Consider the following 23,363-nt stretch of genomic DNA (forward strand, 5'->3'; position numbering starts at 1 on the left):
AAACGAAAATGTCGGGTCGGGACGGGCCGAGAATTTTATTCGGGTTCGAGTTCTCGAAAATTTCGGGATTCTCGGGTATTTCAGGAGTCTCGGATGTATCGGGATTGCCGAGAATATTCGAGATTCCCGAACGTATCAGGATTCTCGTTCCGCCCCACAATTTTCTGATAAAAGTTTTCGACCCGACATTTACAGGCTCTCGTACAGCTCTCATTATTACACCGCAGATGTTTATGCAAACGCGTACTTTCATAAAAGATAGCAATATCAACAATTTTGGCCTACAAGTTAATTTAATTACAGACAAAATACTAAATGTTGTCCTTTACAAGTTTTTTATGCGTGCCTAGTAATTCTTTACAGTTCTGTATCTGACCTATTCATTTTTATTATAAATGCATAAAATTCGCAGTCTACAAATGACACTGATCCTAAACGGCTTTCTTCATCAATTTCTATTTTAATGGACTACATTTAGTCATTGTTTAATCAGATTTTGTACTGTACACTTTCGCATCAAACTTACTGCATAAACATCCGCAGGCTATTGACTATACATCCACGCAATCGTTAAATGAAGCAGAAGTTAGAACTAGCGAAGCCCAGCGTGTAGTCAAGTTGAATATTAATAGACAAGCATTGTTAAAACTTTTTGTGACAGTTTGCGTTTACAACAGTGTATCTTCTCGAAAATCACAAACTAAAAAATGTAGAAAAGGTTTGTTTGCGCAACTGCAATTATTTATGTTGTTACCAGAGCTGTACTACTATGAACATAAACGACTGAGACACTTATTTCAAAGTGGAAATACTATATCAGATGTGTCGAAGCAAGAGCAACGTGTAATCGCAACTTTTTCTCTATTGTGCTGAATAGTGGTTTCGCTGAGCCTAGAGTACAGTCGATTATTAGTTAAATTAGGCAAAGAGTATTGTAACGTACTTGAAAAGGCTATATTGGTCAGGTGTATTTAAACCACCAGCGATAAGGACCGCTACTACAAGACCATAAATGGCAATAATACCCGCCATGACAACAGGAATGATAGATTTCATGATAAGTTCTGGTCTCATGACAGACATTGCTGCAATTCCAGTGCCAGACTTCGCCGTGCCATACGCTGCTCCCAGAGCTGTAAATAAAACAACCATGATATTGTATTTATTTCATTTGTGAACATATAGACGAAAATTATTTACTGTGCAATATATATATATAATTACTAGACTGCAGATCTTCATGCACAATCAAAATTTTTGTCTTTTATAAGTTGCAACTGTCGAATACAAATATACTTCCTTGATTTTCACAGATCTATTTTAAATTGCATCTACTAATTTTTCCGTATATGAATACAGTCTGCAGTCTAATAATTACACTGACAACTGTTGAAATAGTGTATTGATATATGAGGTCGTTTATCTGTTCCTAGAGCTATTATATACATATACATTTGGGGAACCATATCTTCGGGTGTCGATATGTGACCTCATGATACAGAAATGAATACTGTTCCGAGAACCATTGTTTTAAACATTCCAGGGACCATCTCTGCCGGTCCTATTACATTAATCTCTGCGATATCTTAGGTTTACAAAGAGAGATAGAGCGGCGGCCCTTTGAATCCGCATGACGACAATGACTCGCGTTTTGGTATAAAATGTACCGGCAAGCTCCGGACCATCATCAGTCTAAACCTAACTTCTGAAGAGAGAGCATCTACATAAATATCGTTTAAAAAGATATCTGCCTGTTTTCTTTATTATAAAATTACCTTGCCTCCCAAAAACCAACATAGTGTAACTGCTACACAAAGTGTCCTGGTATTCACGATACCAATGGAAAGAGGGCTCTCTTTCAGATTGTATCACGACTTTTAGGACACCCTGTATATAGAGAATCTAACAGTTTCCTTCTGTAATTGATTACAATTATACAGAAAACAGGGACAATATTTAAACATTGAACATACACAGCATTTTTCATGCTACCAAGAAGCGTGTTAATTAGTTGTGTACCCTTGAAAATATTTTCTTGGTAGACCTAAATAACAAAACCACAATACTTTTGTGGAGTGCCTACCAGGAAAGATAAGAAGCAAGATAAGGATATCATTATCAACTACAGACTAATATTTGATCTCCTCTAGATTGTTATCAATAAATGCTGTGCGTTAAATGGAATTAGTCTTGCAGGGATGGTAAAGCTGATGCCTCGGAAGCTTGTCAGAATCATTTGGAACATTTACAACAAAGGCATACATTGTTTTTACAAAAAAGTGCATCTAACAATTTGGGACATCAGTCTTATTTAGGAGTTTGGATTTGGGAATCTAGTTCTATTCGATTAAAACGAAAATTTTTATGAATTATTTTAGATAAAATTTGGTTCGAGTGTTTTCGGTTAGAGATAAGGTTTCTCTTGAATTATAGTACACTAAAATGAAATTTGCAGTTCAGTGAATGAGACAACCGATTTTTTATCGTCCGACCGGAATTGCCCCCCAAACAGCGGCCCCGTGAAGTGCTATCGATCTCGTTTAATATTGATCCCAACGCCGAGGTCGCGGACCCGATTTCGCCGTTTGATATATATTTCAGTACTAAGTTGGGCATTGATCGATGCAAATTTCTAATTCGATCCGTTTCTTAACATTTAGCCATTGCAAACAAGCAGTCGCCAAATAATACGATACAAATAATATGTATATTGATATTCTTAAATTCTTTTAGTGTTTCTACTATTTGAAATTCGACTTATTCGAGGAAGGTAATGCAACAGAATTTTGTTTACTTATAACACGGCTCTGTACCGCAATAAACAACATTTGAATACTTGATTATCACTCGAGCAATTAGTACGATCGTCCAGACTACCAGTAATCAAGCAGCTACTTTAGTTAATTACTATCACGGTGGATTCAAGATCATGGTCACCGATTAATAAACAGTGGACATTAAAAATAAAAATCGCAAGGCACACAACCTATATAAATATTCACAAGTGCAAAATAATGTAAATATCTGAACCATTTTCTACTATCTTGCAACTGACCCACTCATTACCGACATGACTCAAATCCGTATCGTGTCGATGAATCATAAATCGCATTAAACAATGCCCAGCTACGTTCTAGCTAGCAGGATTTCCCGCGAAAATTCGAATGATGGAAAAACGGAGGTGTCAGCGGATCGGTCACGGTGCATTATTCCGGCTGGGCTGGAAATCGCAGTCACATGATTCTCACGTTGGCAGTCACATGATAATCATGTAAGTCCCATCCCGTGAGTAGGGGGCGTGGCACAACCACGGGACAATGGTACTTTAACGATACTCGATTTTTCCCTTCGATCATTGAACATCTAGAGACTACGACGAATACTACAGAGAGAGAGAGAGAGAGAGAGAGAGAGAGAGAGAGAGAGAGAGAGAGAACGCGAGAGAGTGAGAAAAAACTCTTTCGAGAGCATCCGAAAGGAGAGTATCGGGCCGAGAGAGTGCCGTAGACGTTTGCCAAGTCCGATCTCTGGTCAGGATCGTCCAGTTGGCCCAGGATCAACATTTTTTCAACGGGTTTTCCGCGAAGAATCCTCGGCAGCGGTTCGGGTCAATCTTCCTCGTGTGCCGCCGTCCATTCAAGACTGGCGCACACGGGAAAAGGGAGATTCGTATTGATTTCCTTGATAGGGACAGAGACGCTCGAAAACTTTAAGTACCCGCGCGCGCTCTTTACCCTGAAACCCGTTCTTTTCGTCGAGTTCACACCGGGTTCACCCGATTAAATCCGATGGTACGGGTTGATCGATCCTCTCTATTCTTCCTTGGATCGATTCCTTGCATCCTCACCCGGAGGGACAGGCATTCGGAAAGCTCGTCAACGAGGTCAGGCATTATGAAATAGCGGGACGCGTTTCTCTCGTAATGTAAAATTAAGCTCGGCCTGCGTTGGACCGCGTTTACGGAACATTACGAAATCCCAGATCTACGTGCCTAGAAAAATGGCGCTTCGAAATTGAATCTGTATCCTTGACACCTTCGGTGGCCGACGTCGCGTATATATCACTGTTGCTTGACAGAAAGACGACGACGAACGGGAGCAACGAGATGGAGAGACAAATAAATATACAGGACACACGGTTTTCGTTGAGAAGCCAGTAGTAGCAGCAACAGCAGCATAGTAGTTCATTATCGACGATCGATTTTTCGGACCGCTTATCGGCGACCGTTCCGAGATAAATGTTGAACATAGAAGTTTGAAGCGATTCGATCGGTGGACGGAAAAAATCGAACGGATTTTCGTGGTCTTGTCGTGTTTTCGATACTTCACGGGCGAAGAAAATGGCGTGCTCGGAACGATCGTCGATGGATAACGATCGTGGTGATTATGTTCGGGATCGGTAATGAGTATTGTGTACGAGGGAGAGAGTTTGCGATCGGGGTTTGGAATCGGATTAAGACAGCGTGAGACTCACCAGAAAATATGATAGCTGAGGCGGCGCCCATCACACCGAAGAACGGTGCGTACACCGGATTCTCCTCGCCTAAAGGTTTGGTAGACATTGTTGCGTTCTTATTCAAGACCTCGCGGCGTCAAACGGGATTCTACACGAGTATTTACAGGTTGTCGGAACGCGACGACAGTCCGGAACAGGAGCGATCTTTGACTCACGCTCACTTCGCTAAACTAGTGCCCACTGTCAAATATGGCCTACCGTACAGTAGTGCGGGTCATGTGACGAGTGACGAGCGAGAGAAGAAGAGACCACCGTCGCTCCGGAATCTCTATCCGCTTGCTATTGGCCAACGACTGCGGGCTACACCGACGGAAGCGAATCCCGTTGCGCGTCTCATCTTTTATATCTGACGTCAAGCCGCTCTATAGGCTGAGCCGCGACACCACTGCGCACCGTCCACCGCGCAGCCTCTTCTGCCCAGCACGGAGCGCGTGACACGCGTTTCCTGTTCTTTTTCACGATTCGCCAACATTTTCGGGCCCTAAACTTCCTCGGGGTTATGCTAAATATTCCCTGGAAAATTATCCTCGTTCCGTGCAACCGTTCCATCCCGAACACACATTGTTTTGAGGTTATTTCCATGGAACGTGCGAAACACGTGACCAGATTCAAACCGGAGTTGGGCAATGTTTAATGCAATTGACGATTAACGATTACTATCAAAATATTTCGTTATCGTTCGCGATTAATCGTCACGCATTTTTCTCGTTCCGTTGACATATTGCCGCAATTAAATAGAGTATGCGTTTAATCATTCATTTGATCGACTATTAGAGTAGAGATTTAATCGTTAATGGGATCAATGATTAACTATTTCAAGTTTTCTGCAAGTATTGTAATTATGTTTAATTTCCTGGAAAGAAATATTACAGTATACAATCATCAGATATACGTATTCCATTGTAGTATGAATCCAATATCGATTACAAATTTATACCCAACATAATTCACGATTACTATTCATAATCAATATAACTGCGTAATTATTCAATCAGAAACATTAAACAATTAACCAGTTATATATTTAGTGATTAATCAGTGATATTAATGTCCAACTCTGATTCAAACTTATCATGCACTCCATTTGAAGGATTAATTTTTATGGAGATTATTTTCCAATTATCGTCGCAAACTTGAATGGGTCTTCGACGGTTTTTATGGATTACGTAGTCAATATCTTTTCCCTCATTTAACGTTACCAAATGGGTTCTGCTTTCACACATATTTTCTTGTTTAGATTGCAATTTTCGCAGTCACAAGATTGTGGGTGTTCATGCATTTGTAACAGACACGATTATCTGTGACTGTGAGTAATGAATAGAGGAAGCAGAACAATAAATTCGCTTTAATTTGTTTTAATTGGGTTATCGCTGCGTAATGATTGCGTAAACGTTCGCAGTCATAAGTATTCAATTCTTTGTCATCGAAGACTTTCTATTCAGTATTCATATTTGTTCGAAAGTATTTGTTCTTTGTTATAATACATATAATGTGTTGTAGAATCTATTATTGCTTTGCATAAGTTCTATAATGTTATCGAACCGGTTCTATGACGATGTAATATGTATTTGTAGTTTTCAGACGATTATTGTTATTTCGATTTATGTCAATAATCTTCGATTTAGTATTCTCGGTAGTTCGAGCCAACACCTTAATTTCATACACGTGATCGGACATGCGTATGACCGGAAGTTGTGCCTAAACGACTGCAGCATGCTCGATTTAAATGTCATTATAAACGTGTTCAGTGGGATCGAAATAGATTGTTATAAAAATTGTGTATAAATAAATTAAAAAATCATGAGGTTCGCGTATAAGGTAAATAAAGTATCTCTAGCATACAATTACCGTAATCATTTATTAATAATTTTATCGTAATATGATTTTTACTGTCATGTGCATCATATTCCTAACCTAATTTCACACTGTAATTTGTATTTATACTGTACTGTGGGCGTTAATTTATTCATTCAATACATTTTACAATCAATTTTGTTCAAGAAAGTACTGTTACCATTTATCAAATTTTTCTGAAAATGATTTTAGAACTTTTGTATGTCCATTTCGGTTTGTTTATAAATAATTCGCGTATTTCGCGAATTAGAATAATGTCATGCTATTTTAAGAGGCACATGTGAAAACAATTTCTTTCGATGTTATCTTTTTTATGAAATCTTAGGCCATCTGTATTTTTATTCACATTCATATTTGTTTCTAGTTTTCCAATTTGCTGGGCACAGTCTACCATAACGGAGATTTAGTGTTTTCTCCTGATGGATCGACTGTTATCAGCCCCGTGGGAAATCGGATAACCATATACGATTTAAAGAAGTAAGTACTGTAATATTAACGGGTCTCATGAAAATCACAGACACAAGTTTCACCAACAATATTTTACCGACTCCACATTTGACAAAGTGTCGGTACTGTATCTACCAAAAAAAATAAAAGATGTTAATATATTATTCTATTTTAGCAATAAGTCCAATACATTGTCTATCGAGAGCAAGTACAATTATACAAGCATAGACTTGTCCCCTAATGGAGCTCTACTACTTGCTGTTAACGAAGGTATAACTATTATTTCTATGTGCATTTCCTCAGTCCTAAGATTATATAATTTTCCAAATTTATTTTACAGTGGGTGACTTGCACGTGATCAGTATGGTCAGTAAAATCATAATCCACACGTACAAGTTCAAGAGACGTGTTCGAAGTATAAAGTTTTCTCCAGATAGCAAACATTTTGCAGTCTGTAAAGAAAACAATGGTAAATTTCCTATATAATTTATATTGTACTAGCGTTCATCATTTCTTACGTTTAACCATTGTTTCAGTATTTATTTTTAACGCACCTGGCTTGCTAACTGGAGAATACAATCCGTTTATCATGGAACGCGTATTCCATGCAGCATCGGCTGAAACAACTTTTGTTAATTGGTCTTACGACTCGAAACTGATTGCTGTTGGATCAAAAGATAATGCTGCCAAAGTATACGGCTTAAGAAAATATGCGAATTTTAAGTATATCAATCTTGGTAACCATTCCGACTCTGTTGTGGCATGTTATTTTGAGAAGAAAGACTATAATTTGACCACGATTAGCAGGTGAGCATACTTATTCAAAAGTGAATTGCTTTCTAATTTTTAAAGGAAGGATTATTTAATAGCTTCTCTCTTCGACAGCAATTTCAATTTTAATCGTGAACCTACAACTTACCCCCAGTACCGTAATCTAATAGTTTTGCTTAGGATTATTATATAAGATATGATTTTTAAGCTTTCTTTTGGTACAGCACAATTAGTGAAAATCCTATGAACAGGCTTCTGGTAGATAAATTGTTAAAACAATATGATTGTACTTATTTAAAAACATAATTGTACAGGAATGGCCAACTCTGTGTTTGGGAATGTTCAATCGACCCAGATGAGTTGGTACTGTGGAATCCCCCTGCTAAAAGAAGGAAACGAAATGACGACAGCGATGTAGAAGACGATGTAGATCTCGATAAAGCTGTCGAGAGGACAGAGAAACAAGCTAAAGCACACGAACGCAATTTACAACGTAAATTCTTAATAAATAACACACACAGTGATTAGAAAGTTAATTCAACATTCTTCAATTTGAAATTGTTCATATTTCAGGAGATTCCTCAGCCGAAGATGAAGACAAAGTTGTTGAAGATAATCCGAAGGCTAAGTGGTTGCGCTACCGTAAATTAACCCGTCATTACCTAGCCGATGACGTCGAGAAGCAGAAAAATGAAAACGTGACGCTCACTGCAGCTGCTTATCATAAGGAGACTGGTATTTTGGTAGTCGGGTTCGACAATGGCTCGTTTCACTTGTACGAGATGCCTGAAGTCAATAGGATTCATTCTCTCAGGTAGAAATAACTCTCGATTAACCATAATCTTGAACCCCGTTTACTCATTCCACTGCTGTGATGAATAGACTGCGGGTGTTTATGCAATTTCAATTTTTGTAGACAAATTTTAAGAAATTGGTACCAAATAAAATTCTATTTTTATTGGTAGTAGCATTTGTAGATCCAAAATAAATAAAAATCGTACTCAATTCTATTGAATTTAATACTCTAGCATTTTAAAAAATTTTTTATAAACTATAAATGCATAAAGATCCGCAGTATAGTAATGAATAAAACTACTCTGTCTTTGATCATTCATATTTAGTAGTTTATAGCAAAAGTTAACAGAACGCGCTTTTATATATTTTATTTTTTTTCAGTATATCGAACCAACGCATTTCATCGATTGCTATAAATTCCACCGGAGACTGGATAGCCCTAGGCTGCTCCGCAGTTGGCCAATTATTGGTATGGGAATGGCAAAGCGAGACTTACGCTATGAAGCAACAGGGTCACAGTAACAACATGAACGTTCTGGCATACAGTCCTGATGGTCAATATATTGTTACCGGTGGCGACGACGGGAAAGTGAAGCTGTGGAACACATTGAACGGATTTTGTTCCGTTACGTTTCACGAACATACTTCCTCCGTGTCGAGCGTTTTGTTTAGTCACAATAGGAAGTTCATTGTCTCAGCCGCGTTAGACGGAACGGTCAGAGCTTATGATTTGGCAAGGTACAGGAATTTTCGAACTCTTACTTCACCGCGACCGGTTCAGTTCACCTGCGTTGCGTTAGACACAAGCGACGAATTTATTGCAGCCGGAGGCCAGGATTTCTTTGATATCTATCTGTGGAGCATGAAACTAGGCACCTTATTGGAGGTACATACTGGTGCTACAAACAGTTTCTGTATAGCACAGAAGAACATATTCCGTTAACCCTTGTGCGCACCTCAGGAATAGTTGCATAAAAGATTCTACGATAGTATATCTCACCCATTTTTGTTTCACACTTTAAGCCAACAATATATGCTTCATTTGTTAGTCCAAATTTTAAAGAAATACACTTTACAGTATATAAACCAGAACAAGTTCAATAATGTTCAATCATTTTACGAAGTGCAGGATGAAAGAATTATAACTGTGATCTACAGAAACTGTTTAGAGTGATTGTAACTGTGTTAAAATGATCTAAATATTCTGATGTTTGCCATCCACATTGTTCACATTGTTCAAATAGATAATGAGCGGACACGAAGGTCCAGTAGTCAGTATAGCGTTCAATCCAAATCCTGCCAGTACAGAAATGGTGTCTGTGTCCTGGGACAAATCGTTAAAAATATGGAACGCGATCGAAAGTGGATCTTCCCATGAAACAATAAAGTTAACAGCAGATGGCTTGTTTGTTACTTACAAACCGAACGGTGAGGATGTAGCTGTTGCTACTTTGGATGGTCAGATTTCGTTTTTCAATTGTAAAACAGCGACGCAGATTGGCAGCATTGAAGGGAGGAATGATTTGGGCAGTGGGAGAGCTGAAACTGATTTTATTACTGCGAAGAAGAGCCTAGAGGGAAAGTTAGTATACAAAAATATTTTTGATACCTTCTCTGAAACAAAATGAATAAACCCAAGTAAAATAAATTATATGTAATAACTTGACGAATAACGAGAAATATGTTTCCAGAGCTTTCAATACTTTATGCTATTCTGCCGATGGGACGTGTATACTGGCTGGTGGATTGTCTAAGAATATATGTATTTATAATGTTCAAGAATACATGCTAATTAAGAAATTTGTCGTAACTCAGAATCGATCACTAGACGCAGTTGACGTAAGTAATATCTAATTCAAGTATAACTTTAAGTGAAGCGAGCTGTGGATTATTATTTTCAAAATTTGTTTACATTCAGGATATCATAAGTAGAAGAAACTTAACAGAATTTGGTAATTTAGCATTAATCGAAGATCGCGACGATGACGAAGGTGAAGATGTAGTATTGCGACTTCCGGGAGTGAAGAGCGGCGATATGGCAAGCAGAAGTATGAAACCAGAAATCAGAGTGTACAGTTTACAGTTTTCTCCAACAGGTAAAATTTACTTTACACCTGGAATGCGGATCTTTATGCAAATTGCCATTCTTTTAGCGTATAAGCAGCTGTGCATTCTTATGTAACATTGGTATTTTCTAATGCGATTCCAAGATGTAGAAGTCTTATCTTAGAATATTACATATTTTGCATATAATTATTGTTTAGGGCAAGCATGGGCTGCAGCTACAACAGAAGGTTTGCTGATATATTCTTTGGATGTCGGCATGGTGTTCGATCCATTCGAATTAGAATTGGGAATCACACCGGAAACTGTAAAAATGACTCTGAACGGCAGAGAGTACACGAAAGGTGTCTAATATTTTCTTTGAATATATCAGTAATTGTTAGGTCAGTGGAAAAGTTTGTGTCCGACCTCTTGTTGTACTTTAACAAGAAATCAGGCACGAGCTTTTTCACGATCTAATAATATCGGTTAGTACTAACTATCACATATTTTCAGCGTTGATGATGTCTATAAAATTGAACGAGAAGCTGTTGATAAAGCGGGTCTTGGAAAACATTCCGACCTCGGATAGTAAGTCCATAAATTCCTAGTTGACAACATTCTTACGATGTTCATTTATTTATTGCGGATTTGATTTCAGTTGATTTAATCGTTTCTACACTGCCCGACATTTATGTAGAGAAGGTATTAAAGTTCGTGGCGTCGGAGTTAGAATTATCGAGGCATATACACTTCTATCTCCTCTGGGTGGAATCTATTCTAACCACTCATGGTCCCAGAATAAACTCCGCACTTCAAATGCCGATATTACTGATGCTTCAGAAAAACATGCAAAAGAAATACGACGAGCTGAGTAAAATGTCAGTTGGTCTATAATTACATCTAGTACTTGACCGTCTAACAGCGCGCAATAAATTAATATTTTTTATTGTGATTGCAGATGTGATTTCAACCAGTACACGATAAGTTACCTAATGGAGTCAGGGAAACACAAAGCTGAGAAATCGATTTCCAAGGATGTAAAGACAGATTCGGAAGGCGAAGATTCCGATGAAGTATCTTTAGCTGAACAGATGGAGGTCGACTAAACGATGAGTATGATCTAATCGTTTTACATATTTGTACAAAGTATATAGATCTCTAGAATTAAGTGTACGTTTGTAATAAATTTACCAACGATTCATTTGATAACTTAAGTAGATTTAATTTCGTACACATTTTAATTACATGACTGAACGTATAATTATTTACATTAAAATATTTAACCACGAGATACTGTTTAGATCGCATAACGATATTCTAACATACCATGCAACGAATCGATCAACATTTTATCTACCGAAAGCCTATTAAATCCTTAAAAATTTACGGAACAATTGTCGGTAGATAATAATGCGTTAAGTTCAGAGAATTTTCTAACAACAATTTTCACAGATCTATCTACTAGCGTTACACAGATGCTTACGAGGCTTTTTTAAGCAACAATATCGGCCAGTACAAAATCGAGAACAACAGAAACAGTATGGGGAAACCTATTCTACTGTAATTATCGATTATCTGCGACCTCGTTTTGTGTATTCGTATTATTTGGTAGTCTGAATCTAACCACGCTGATTGCAGCAGGTGTCTGCTGCCAGCTTTCTTCTTTTTCGTTTTCGGAATGTACGGCGAGTCGTAGTCCCAAATGCTTTGGCTTTTCTCAATCGTGATTAGTCGCTGAAAAATAACACAGACGTGAAACATTGTCGATCAGAATTATTAAAGTGCTCTTTGCGAGCGAGACAACTACGTAATATATTTTTATAATAATTGTCAATGACTCGCGTACGGTTATGGTATCAATAGTATTAGAGAACCTTGGTGTTAAAAACTATTATACAAACTGTTGGGTAATGCCGAGACATTACTGATGTCTGTAAATCGTATTCCAACTGATGCTGCAAGTCGAGCACCTTGACCACCACGAATTCACCTAACGCAGCGAATACGAACATCATGCAGCCTGCCATCCAAACATCCAGTGCCTGAGTACATTGATTAATGTTCAATGAACGATTTGAAAGTTGAAAAGTTTGTGTCCGATCAATTTTACAATCAGGTTCCTTGGAATCTTCATCCAAGCGCACCTTGGTCTTGAACCCAAGCTAAAAGGCCATGATGGGAAAACGTACTTTCACATAAGCTACAGGTGGTATGTCACTCTTCAGACCAGTGAACATGGTGACCAAGGTGAGCATACTGGTCACCAACAGAGCCACCCTTCCAGGGATAGCATCCAACCCTAACCAGAAGCTGAACCAAGACAGCATCACCACTAGAGTCGACGGTGCAAACGTCTGTATCAGATGATGTCCTATCTGCCTCTCAAAACGGAAGTAAACGACCAACCGAGAGAAATTTCCTGTAAGATCATAGAATATTGAAGATCATGCTTTTCATAGGGTCTTCAAGGTGTTAGGTATTGGATTGAACACCGTACCGCTTTTCTCTAGCATGTAGTCGACTGTTTCCTCTGAGACCATGGGTTTACCGATGTCGTACTGTAACAGCTTCAACTCTGGGTTAACCGTGACGTCGCCCGCGCCCCATCTCAAGCGCAACTTCTGTTTGTGATAGGAAACTGTCGCGGTTAACGCGGTTTTCCGAATTAATGCAGGGCTTCTTGCCAATCCGGCGTTGCTTGTTTTGTCGTTATTACTCACAGCTTTCTATGTAGATAGGGCATATTTGAATGTCCATCGGGTACAGCTGGAATTCCATCTGGCAGGCGATAATCGCGTGCATTCGCGCCGAATACTTGACTGTCTTGTTCCTGTAGAGCGTCACCGAGGAGAATTTATGATTTAGGGCAGCTATCTCTGAAAATAGACAGTGCAGACCTAATCACAGTATACGGCGTGAACAATTGTAAAATTAGTTTCTCCTTAGCCCTTTACACTCGGAGCTATTTTAATTCGAAGATTAAACATTTCTTCGAACTGGAATATTTCCAATCCGTATGGTTTTTTAAATTTTATGGATATGAAATTGGTTTAATATCTCATAGATATATTTAATAATGTAAACAATATTTTGAATAATGTGACAGCAATTTTTAGTGGCGCCTCAGAGTCACCATTCGAGTGCTAAGGTTTAAGATGGACATAGTCGTATTTAGGAATAAAAAGGATGGAATATTAGAGGCTGAAACTGACCAGAAACTTTCGCGTTCAGGAAGTACAGGTCCGGTTGCCATAAGCTGTCGAAGAAGTCTGGTGGTAAGGTGACATAATCATCGCCCTCCTCGAAGATGTCTTCCGGCATGTCTAGCCGAGACTCTATCCAGCTTTCGCGGACAGACATGTCCACTCTGTTTTGCAATTTTTAATAATAATTTTACGAATGAATGTAAAATTGTGCCCACTCCCATTAATTTACACTTGCAACATAAGATCGAAATTCGAGATTTCGTACTGAACAACCTAACGAATAAATAGGAAACTAGGCTAAAATCTAGTATGCGTTATCCTGGAACGTGTCTTACCGGAAGTCCATGTCCTCGACATTGATAGAGTTGATGTCCGCCACGAAGATGTTGAAGTCGACCAGCACCGGCATACCCTGCTTCGACGGCGGCCTGATCTCTGCTTGGATCATTTGTTTACATATTACTTCGACTACTTTCAGGATCTGTGTCTCGAGATCGTGATCGTGAGGCTAGATCGTAACTCTTTTCTAAGAATAACGCGTTTCTCGCGGAACGGGTAAAATCCTCGAGGAACTTACGACCATGCTGCGTCGTCCTTTACGACTTCTACAACTGCGCTAAATCTTGATCTAGAAACTAGATTCTACATAGATGCTAGCCGCTGTGCAGTGGCATTGTAAAATAGCTTGCTGTGGGACTTAGAATGTCGATTGATTTGTTGCTGTTCGATTCCCGTGATTGGATTCTGTAGACCCGTTCTTTTCAGAGAACGTAGTAAACGTAGCTCAATTGCAAAATTGTTTGGACCATTCAATCCGAATGAACTTTCTTTTTCTTGGCGAAAAATATCATCTTTTTGCATCTTTTTTAAAAAGTGAAAAGGTGGAACTAATTTGAAATTCTGTACAGGTGTTCATTATACTGTTATTGTTTACTCTTTCTATTTGTATTATTTATTATTGGAGAATTATTTGGTTAATCAATTAAGAGCGGAATTCTCCTTTCTCTTGCATCGTGTTTACAACTGGAAACGGAGCTAGAATTAGATCGAATTACGTATTCGTTTTACAAGTAAAATAGGAAATAAATTGTAGAACAAGTTACACTTTCTGCAACATTATCAATGCTTTCACCGTACCACAGTCCAATCAACAAGTATTTTTACACCGACGCATCAAACACGCAGTACAATTATCAGTTCCTGCGATGCCACAGAGAGCAACAAATAAAAAGAACCGATTGTTAATCCACGGGACTTTATCTCTTGCCAGTAATCTCTGGTCCAGATCGAAAGTTTAATCTCGCAACGCAACGTAGTAATATCGCGTGCCTGGAAACGTCTCCTACATTCAGTCCCGATTAATCATTATACTACCCGCGTGTGCAATGGAAAATGCGAATTTTTCTTCGAGTGAATTCTTGGAATGGAAAAGTTTCGCGGAGAGTGGAATACACTAACCTTTCACGTAATGCTCCGGCAAGACTATTCCGGTCTTTATCGTCGGATCCTTTGAGTCATCGAACAGAGAGCTGTGAAAGGAATGAAAGTTATACATTAAAGACGTTCATTAGATTGCAAAAGGTGGGAAATGTCTGTCGAAAATCAAGGAAGAGATACTTGGGAAGATAGTGATTAAATCGGAGCGCAACTAACGAAGAAACATTACAAATAGTCTAATAAAATCATTTCGTTGCTGTACGAATTTCAAAACACATATTTTAAAAGAGTGTTCAATATTTTCTAAATTGGAAAATCTTTCACTTTGCGAGAATGTTCAAACTAACAAAAATGACAACATTAAAAGTTTTATGTTTGCGTTACAATAAAATTTGAATGCCGTTTCATGTCTGTTAGAATGATGTTTATCATATATTTTTTTTAATAGTAATGTGGAAAAATGGTGGATGTGGAAACATTTTCGCAAGATCCAGAGGACGGATTGATTAGGTTTACCTGGCGTTCGAACGCACTTCCGTGAACAGGTTTAGCCATGAGTAACAGAGTACCGTCAGGACCGCGTTCTTCATCATACGATTTCGACAACTGGCATATCGAGTTTGGAGCATCCATCCTCTCGCGTTCGGTGCGTTCCAATTAATCTATTATCTAGCAGTAGTTACACGCAATCTACTTAATTGCAAATATCGTCGGGTACTTCGGCCCGGTTATTGCTTTCCTACAGTTGCGCAACAATTCGGCTGTGAAGAGGAAGCCGGACGTATTATACACGCAATTATCTACGAAACCTCGTTGCAATCTCAACGGTTGCGAAAAGAAAAATTTGCGAACCTCCAATTTTCACTTCCGTCTTTATTATTCCAGCCTGTCTAATCGACTCGGAATATTTTTCTTGGCTGTAGTTCGAAAAAGAATGCGAGAAAAGTGTGCAGACAATTTTGAATTTCTTGTCACGTGAAAATCGTCTAGATTAATGTAGAATAAACTGTTAAACAAATATAACAGAGCCTCAACAGTATCTCAGAATTTTTTCATGTAGAACAAATAGTTAAACAAATACAACAGAGCCTCAACAGTATCTCAGAATTTTTTCATGTAGAATAAATAGTTGAATAAATACAACAGAGCCTCAACAGTATCTTAGAATTTTTTCAATGTATTATTTTTGCATTAATCATGTCGCAAAGACATTTTCAGACACCATAACGGTGTTTAGATCCGCTGTCTACTCGTGAGAAACGCCATGGACAGTGACTGACTATCGAAAGGAGGAAGAGAAAAATTGAAGAGGGAGAGAGTGAGACCTCTTCTCCTTCTCCACGTACTAGGTGTGCGACAAGTAATTGCTATTATCATAGATAAATAAGCTTTTTCTGGTGACACCTTCGTTTTCAGAAAGAACTGTGAAAGTTCAGTACAATTCATTTTATTACAGTGGTATGGCTGCTCTAACTATTGTTTACAATTTTTTAAATATCTATACAGCCGCAAAAATATATACCACCGTATTACACAGTGCAAAAATATATTCCCCTAACTTGTGTACTTAAAGCACAAAAAATTCATTAAATTAAAATTGTCAGATATTGAGGACAATAAATAAAAAAGCCTACAAAATTATGCTATTAGGCCACTAATAATAAAAATTGACCTACCTGCAGTATGTTCAAGACACTCGGTACGTTTTTCTGCTCCTTAGCCCCTTCTCCAGGATTTGACCCTTGTGAGAGGAAAACGGTACCTGCATCATTCCCAGACACCGCGATTAGGCGTCACGCTGGTCTAAAAGTCGACCTCGATCCGCGACCTCGATTGGACCTCCTCCCGTTCGCAATTCCTTCGATCCTCCGAAGGTTATGGTTGCCGATCGGTCACGGTCACGCGCGTGCAACACCTGTAAACACTATGCCGGCAGGCCTATCAGCGGTACTCCCATGATCAGTCGATATTCAACGATCCGGAAGATCGATTTATGCTCCTGGTAAATTGTACGGTACCGTATTGACTTCCCAGTGTTTATACAGCATGCTATGGAATTAATTTCTGCGCTTCTTTATCATTGTGTAAGTTACTTTTTAATGTAAATTAACTCCTTAAGGGGTACAGGAATTTTTTGGTGTTGAACAATCCAAATTTTGTTTCATTTCTTTTTATTTGACGATAATCGGAGTCAGAATGTACGAGTAAAACAATTTTTCGTTTTGATTTCTACTGACCTCATTCGTCGTTGTACAGTGCGATTCATATGTTTGTTTAGACAGCTTCAAGATAGAAAATTAAGTGTCATTTTTAATTAAATAAGTGCATTTTTTTATACGTAATACAATTACAGAATTTGTTCGATATAAAAGCCGCTTCGAAATGTCAACGACACAAATTGAATCATTTCACTTCAGCTACTTGAACAAGCTACAAAGAAACAATGACTAAATCACATACGACAAATACGAATGCACGGGTCATTAGAATATGTTATTATTATAGTGCTTACAGCGAAATAAAGTAGGATCGATCGCTTGCAACGCAAATTAAGACGGATGAATAAACGTCGACGCAAATCACTTGTCTATTCGCGAACTCTGGTTAATGGATGATTGCACGCATGATTAATTAACAGGTGGACTGGTAAATCATAACTCCAAGGAATTCCATAACTTCGAAGCAATTAAGAGAACACGGGAACTGGGGAATTAAAATTGATCGAAGTGCTCACTAGACTTTGCAGTTTATGCATTTATGAGAGAAATGGGTGGAATTTAAGATCATCGATGAAAGAACAAATCTCTCAGCTGGAAATGGAAATGGATAATAAGAATAATATCGCGATGCAAATTAGTTTTTAAACCTGTGATAAGAAAAAGTCTCACACATATAATTGACGTAGCATTTATCGCCGTTGAGAGTTCTTCACGCGCGTGATTAATTAAGAGTTGTTCACGAACGACGAGCAAATTGTCTCATTAGTGATCATAGCACGATTTAATGTAAATATTCTCAGATATTAATTAAACAGAGAATTGATCTAGGATCACGAGTTAGCTGTTACGGATGTTGTTAGCTTTACTAAATGGCTCGAATCATCGCGCAGTTCACGGCTCAATTAATAAATTCTCTGTTCAATTAATAAATCTCATGAAAGTAGGCCTCGACTGGAAAGATAGTAACCATAGTGTTCGCGATTCTCTGCATCCTGACGTGACTTAGCGTTACAAAGTAGCAGCCGTTTTCACTGTGAATTATGTTGCAAATAACATTATCATATGTTAATTAACACTTATCAAGTGCGACTTTCCATTTATGTTGCGACAAAACCTAACCCAAAACTGTGGCTATTTGTGACAATTCTACGACGTGCGAAGTGTGAAGTGTTAGAAATTGTTAGTGTCGTTTGAAGATGGACAACTAATTATACGCTATTTGCGAATGAAATTATTACTTCCACAGTCCACAGTCTTACGCTTTACAGTAAATACATTCTACGTCATCGACTCGCACTAGACTGTGGACTTTATACATTTGAAACAAATAGATCAATTGAGAAACGGTGAAATGGTTTAACCCTTAGCACTTCGCAATAATTGCTGTACCATTATTCAAAATATTGTTTACATTATTAAATGTATCGGTATCTAATGAATTGCTAAACATTTAGGTATTGCACGAGGTATTATACCAATTTCGTATTCATAAAATTTAAAAATCATTGGGATTCTTCTAGGAGACCACTTAGAAATATTCTAGGTCGGAAGAAATGTTTAACTTTCGAGTTAAAATAGCTCCGAGCGCAAAGGGTTGAGCAATTCAAAAATACTGGTGTACCATTTCCAACCCATTAAAATGATTAACCAGAGAAACAAATATCTATGCAGCTCCTTCGTCTTGCAATTAATACAGACAATTTTTCTTAGGCATTTTCAGTGCTCGGTATTTCTAGTGTAAATTCCAGCTATGCATAACGTATCGAAACTACAGCATTCTAAGCGTGTTAATTAAATAGAAAACGTTGCAACGGGCACATTTCGTACAGCAACGGTTGCGTAGGCGGAAGGACAAACCGCGAACGGTTACACGAGCCGAAAAAATCCACGTTGACGGATAGAAAGTCACCTTCTGCTGCTGTATAGCTTGTCCTATTTAAGCTTCTCAAATGCCGCGTGTTTAAACATGCACGAGCCTCTTTTTTCCCCCATGAAAATAACTTTGCCGCCGCCGGCGTCCGGACTTTTTTTTACAGACCCGTAGAAACCGGAAATCGTATCTGTTCGACTGGCGAACCATGGTGAAATCGTCGGGCCAAGCAAGAACCGCTCGGAAATTGCCATCGACCATTTTAAAGATCCTTACAATTTTCTTTTCTAACGAAGTTTTGCTACCTCAAAGACGGCGGTTTTGTTTTTTCGAGGCAGTTTGCTACAATCTGCGATGCAACCGGTTGCTGGTGCGTCGATAAGGAAGAGCGATCGACAGGAAGTGAGTTATGGAATCCTTATGATCTTATGAACGGTCATTTCACTTTCTTTTTTTTCTGTTACTTCGCAGGTGGTTTCAGTAAGTCTTTTTTCGAGTGAGTTTATAACGTTCTCTTTGTGAATGAGGTTTAAGTAGGATCAGTTTTAAAGAAGACTTAGCAATTCTTTTAACTTAAATAAATTCAGCAAGGTCTTCTTTGAATGAGTCGCAGTACATTCCTTTTTGAGTACTTCTAAGTAAGTTCATTTTTAAGTAAGTCTAAATAAGCTCATTTTTAAGTCAGGCTAAGTAAGTTCATTTGTAAGTAAATCTATGCAAGTTCATTTTGAAATAAGTCTAAGGAAGTTCATTTTTAAGTCAGGCAAAGAAAGTTTATTTTTAAGCCAGGCAAAGTAAGTTCATTTTTACATCGGACTAAATAAGTTAATTTTTAAATAAGTCTATGTAAGTTTATTCTTAAGCCAGACTAAGTAAGTTCATTTTTAAATAAGTCTATGTAAGTTCATTTCTAAGCCAGACTAAGTAAGTTCATTTTTGAGTAAGTCTAAGGAAGTTCATTTGTAAGTCAGGCTAAGTAAGTTTATTTTTAAGTGAGTTCATTTTAAAGTAACTAAGTAAAAAGTTCATCTTTAAACAAGTTGAATTAACTACCAGCAAATTCTTTTTCCAACAAGTCCGAATAAATTCATTTTGGAGTACATTTTAGCAAATTCTCTTTGAAGTGAGTTTCTGAAACAATGTCACGGGAGTCACAATACAGTCAAAATAGAAACAACAATACGACGACGTTTACAATGTTCAGATGATTCGAAAGAAGCCTACCAAATATGATTGATGATTAGAAGTTCCACACCTGAGGAGCATGACCAGCTTTTCATCGTGTTGTCAGCGGGTGCGTGGAAAAGTAACCGACGTTGCCATTAACGGAACTTTCTTCGTAATGTTACGACGCCAGTATTCATGTTTCCATGGTTCTCGATAACAACTATCTTTACATCGTAAGTTTGTTTTTCCATTAAACAGTTGCGTTCTGGGTTTTACTTTTGCGTCTTGCGTAACACTTGGACAAAGATGTGCGAGTGCGATGGGAACTTTCTACGAAAAGGAAAATGGCGTCCAAATAAACGAACTTTCAATCAATTTTTACAGTTTTTAACAGAAAAGCTTTGAAATATGACTTTGTTTGGACTCTCAATCAGTTATAATTAACTTTGTGGAGATAGAAGCAATTTTAAGAGCGCCGTCTGCGATTGGCGCCGTTCTTGCACGCGCGTATTTCATTAATAATTATGGTCTCGGAATAATAGTGAACCACGGGCTTCCCTCGGTATCTGAGCAAGAAGCGAAGCGACCGTGAAAATCAGTGAAACTCGCCGCAAGAACCGGACACCTTCAAGCTTCACGCGTTCCTGAGCGAGTGAGCGTATCCTCTCAAGTATCAACCTGCCGGAGTCTTCGTCTTCTTCTTCTCCTCTTCATTTGCTCTACCTGGTTCGATCTGGTACACCTTGAATTCGGTTTACAGTGTCGCTCCAGTTTCATGGACGCTCGCGACCCACATATCTTATGGTTGTGGGCTGACACAATATGTATCACGTGTTTTCGGGTTCGGAACACCTTGACAGTCAAGCTATCAAGGTCAAACGACCGGCTTTTTATTTTACGGTTAATGAAATGATCGAGTATCGAATAATGCATTCGGGGAAAGTGACTAGAATGAGTTTCTTCGAATCTTTAAACTTGTTTCCACTCGACTACTCAATAAAAATTGGTAAAAAGTTCCGATGCGGGCATCTAAAATAATATCGAAATGTTTCTTGCACATTTATAAAATTTCTTTATCGATTTAAGAAGAATGTTATGGAATTAATTACAATAATAAAGTATGGGGAATCGGTTAGGTGAACAGCCAACATTGAAATTCAATCCGCTGTAGTCAGAAAAATGGCGGATCCCCAGCATGCTTGCATACAATACGTAGACACTTCAAGAATGTGTGGTTCAAGAAAGCGTAACGTAATGCGCGATTTTTTAAATTTAAATCACCTGCTGTTACCGTTAGTTGCAAATCTTCACTCGAAACAATGGCGCGTAAATTACCTGCGACTCCGTATTATCACCATAGTGCTGCTAAAACGGTGAAAAACAATCCGTTGTGTTTCATTTTTAAGGAAGTTTAAGCAAGTTTAAGCAAGTATGTTTTTAAGTCAGACTAAGTAAGTTCATTTTTAAGTAAGTCTACGTACATTCATTTTTAAGTAAGTCTACATACGTTCATTCGTAAGTCAGATTAAATAAGTTAATTTTTAAGTCGGACTAAATAAGTTCATTTTTAAGTCAGGCCAAATAAGTTCATTTTTAAGTCAGACTAAATAAGTTCATTTTTAAGTCAGGCTAAAAAAGTTCATTTTTAAATAAGTCTATGTAAGTTCATTTTTTAAACCAGTCTAAGTAAATTCATTTTTACATCAGACTAAGTAAGTTCATTTTGAAATAAGTCTATGTAAGTTCATTTTTAAGCCAAACTAAGTAAGTTGATTTTTAACTAAGTCTAAGTACGTTCATTCTTAAGTCACATTAAATAAGGTCATTTTTAAGCCAGACTAAGTAAGTTCATTTTTAAGTAAGTCTAAATACGTTCATTCTTAAGTCAGATTAAATAAGTTCATTTTTAAGTCAGACTAAATAAGTTCATTTTTAAGTCAGGCTAAATAAGTTCATTGTTAAGTCAGGCTAAGGAAGTTCATTTTTAAGTAAGTCTAACTAAGTAAGCGCATTTTGAAATAACTTTCAGCAAGTTCTTTTCGAAGAACATCTCCCACGAACAGTCTCGCCCCTGTTCTGCCAATTTATTTATAAATAAACAACTAAAACGAAGTTGTTCGTTGCTTGGAACGTTTTTGTCAAATCGTTTACCTGTTACCTAGAAAATCCTCCGCACACATTCCACCAGGTGAAATTGCTGCACGTTGAGTGCGTGTTCGATTTCTACGAAATTTCAAGTGAGAGGTTCGATTCCAACAATCTCTAGTTTAAAAGTCAAATCCAGCGAGACGTTTATGAAAATATGTGTGCAAAGAAAAATCCTACGTAACTAGCCGGAACACCCGTAGTTCCACGTTCCTATGGGAACGGTCTATGGAGACAGACGGATTTCTTGTTACACCTGGTTTCCAGCTTGACAAAAAACAGTTCGGGCTCTGTTGCTGGCCAATTATATCGCAGAAATGCGTGTGTCGGATGTCAAAACTGTCGGGAAGTCGGCGGGAAGATGACCGTTACTAGGATCCAGACATGGACAATGAGTCTTTGAGACCACGAAGCGATCGTAAATCAATCGTTGCTCGTAAATCGTCCTCGCGTTCTAAATACACCTTGTTTTATTGCTCGGGTTAGGATACTCGAAGAGTTAGTAACCTGTCATTTTAGAGCTCGTTGCAGATGTCGTGGAATTTTGATTTGCGACGGAAAATGTTCCATATTTTAATTGTGGTGAATAAATCATTAAAAAAATCCCCGGAAAATTATAATCATCTTCTTCAAAAGTAGAGAATCCACTCAACAATGTGCATCTTTACCAGCAAGAGACATTTATTAATTGATGATCGTTTTTCTAAGATGACAAGTTCTACTCGTTCCGTATTTAAAAGATCATATACAAAATTGTTTTAGCACCGCGACAACTTTTACGAAGGATCCGAATAGACCCTGTCTCCGCCGGGAAAGTCTCGAAACTCTCTCGCACACCTAAACCTTCGAGCAGACCCCGAAAAAAGAAGCCCTTGGAGCAAGGTTAAGCAA

General features: G+C 38.1%; 3 protein-coding genes across 12 annotated transcripts in view; 1 reads left to right on the top strand and 2 right to left on the bottom strand.

Moving 5' to 3' along the window:
- The window catches only part of Vha16 (vacuolar H+ ATP synthase 16 kDa proteolipid subunit), a 30,902-nt gene extending 26,186 nt beyond the window's left edge, over positions 1-4,716 (bottom strand). Inside the window, exons 1-2 of the mRNA XM_076444761.1 lie at positions 4,474-4,716; positions 944-1,133 (exon numbers count right to left, since the gene is read on the bottom strand). Coding sequence (XP_076300876.1) covers positions 944-1,133; positions 4,474-4,561 — 278 coding nt within the window. The 5' untranslated portion in view covers positions 4,562-4,716. The remainder of the gene's footprint in view (positions 1-943; positions 1,134-4,473) is intronic.
- Positions 4,717-4,799: 83 nt separating this feature from the next.
- On the top strand, positions 4,800-23,092 carry LOC143218947 (periodic tryptophan protein 2 homolog). Of its 5 annotated transcripts, none has more exons than XR_013011204.1 (17): positions 4,800-6,333; positions 6,734-6,846; positions 6,992-7,086; positions 7,157-7,285; positions 7,353-7,623; positions 7,902-8,080; positions 8,161-8,401; positions 8,764-9,268; positions 9,627-9,964; positions 10,074-10,221; positions 10,301-10,478; positions 10,647-10,790; positions 10,942-11,016; positions 11,087-11,306; positions 11,387-11,541; positions 15,520-16,420; positions 16,792-23,092. XR_013011204.1 is itself a non-coding variant. In XM_076444601.1 (17 exons), exons 2-16 carry the CDS (start codon positions 6,316-6,318, stop codon positions 11,532-11,534), a joined length of 2,802 nt encoding a protein of 933 aa, XP_076300716.1. In that variant the 5' UTR covers positions 4,800-5,821; positions 6,141-6,315; the 3' UTR covers positions 11,535-11,541; positions 15,520-23,092. The 5 variants fall into 5 exon arrangements, 3 of the variants coding, with proteins under 3 accessions (XP_076300716.1, XP_076300727.1, XP_076300742.1); XR_013011205.1 differs by having other exon boundaries at positions 15,520-15,717; XM_076444601.1 differs by having other exon boundaries at positions 4,800-5,821; positions 6,141-6,333; positions 15,520-23,092.
- Alka (glycine receptor subunit alpha alkaliphile) lies at positions 11,630-16,967 on the bottom strand. Of its 6 annotated transcripts, none has more exons than XM_076444686.1 (10): positions 16,748-16,967; positions 15,588-15,740; positions 15,093-15,163; positions 13,970-14,072; positions 13,641-13,795; positions 13,149-13,304; positions 12,926-13,066; positions 12,618-12,847; positions 12,330-12,470; positions 11,630-12,162 (listed from the first exon to the last, which is right to left on the bottom strand). In XM_076444686.1, exons 2-10 carry the CDS (start codon positions 15,698-15,700, stop codon positions 11,908-11,910), a joined length of 1,365 nt encoding a protein of 454 aa, XP_076300801.1. In that variant the 5' UTR covers positions 15,701-15,740; positions 16,748-16,967; the 3' UTR covers positions 11,630-11,907. The 6 variants fall into 6 exon arrangements, with proteins under 6 accessions (XP_076300801.1, XP_076300800.1, XP_076300826.1 ...); XM_076444685.1 differs by having other exon boundaries at positions 15,588-15,832; XM_076444711.1 differs by lacking the exon at positions 15,588-15,740 and having other exon boundaries at positions 13,970-14,069.
- Positions 23,093-23,363: the final 271 nt, after the last annotated feature.

The sequence above is a fragment of the Lasioglossum baleicum genome, chromosome 2 (genome assembly GCF_051020765.1).
Source record: "Lasioglossum baleicum chromosome 2, iyLasBale1, whole genome shotgun sequence".
Taxonomy (NCBI): domain Eukaryota; kingdom Metazoa; phylum Arthropoda; class Insecta; order Hymenoptera; family Halictidae; genus Lasioglossum; species Lasioglossum baleicum.

What these genes read in the sequence shown, in the direction of transcription:
- LOC143218947 (XM_076444612.1), top strand. An exon ending in ACTACTTGCTGTTAACGAAG is followed by an intron (nt 7,087 to 7,156) that starts GTATAACTATTA and finishes TTTATTTTACAG; the next exon opens with TGGGTGACTTGCACGTGATC. An exon ending in CGGCAGAGAGTACACGAAAG is followed by an intron (nt 10,791 to 10,941) that starts GTGTCTAATATT and finishes ACATATTTTCAG; the next exon opens with CGTTGATGATGTCTATAAAA.
- Alka (XM_076444686.1), bottom strand. Translation starts at nt 15,700, where the DNA reads ATGCTCCAAACTCGATATGCCAGTTGTCGAAATCGTATGATGAAGAAC. An exon ending in GAAGTGCGTTCGAACGCCAG is followed by an intron (nt 15,164 to 15,587) that starts GTAAACCTAATC and finishes TTCCTTTCACAG; the next exon opens with CTCTCTGTTCGATGACTCAA. An exon ending in CCCTATCTACATAGAAAGCT is followed by an intron (nt 13,067 to 13,148) that starts GTGAGTAATAAC and finishes TAACCGCGACAG; the next exon opens with TTTCCTATCACAAACAGAAG.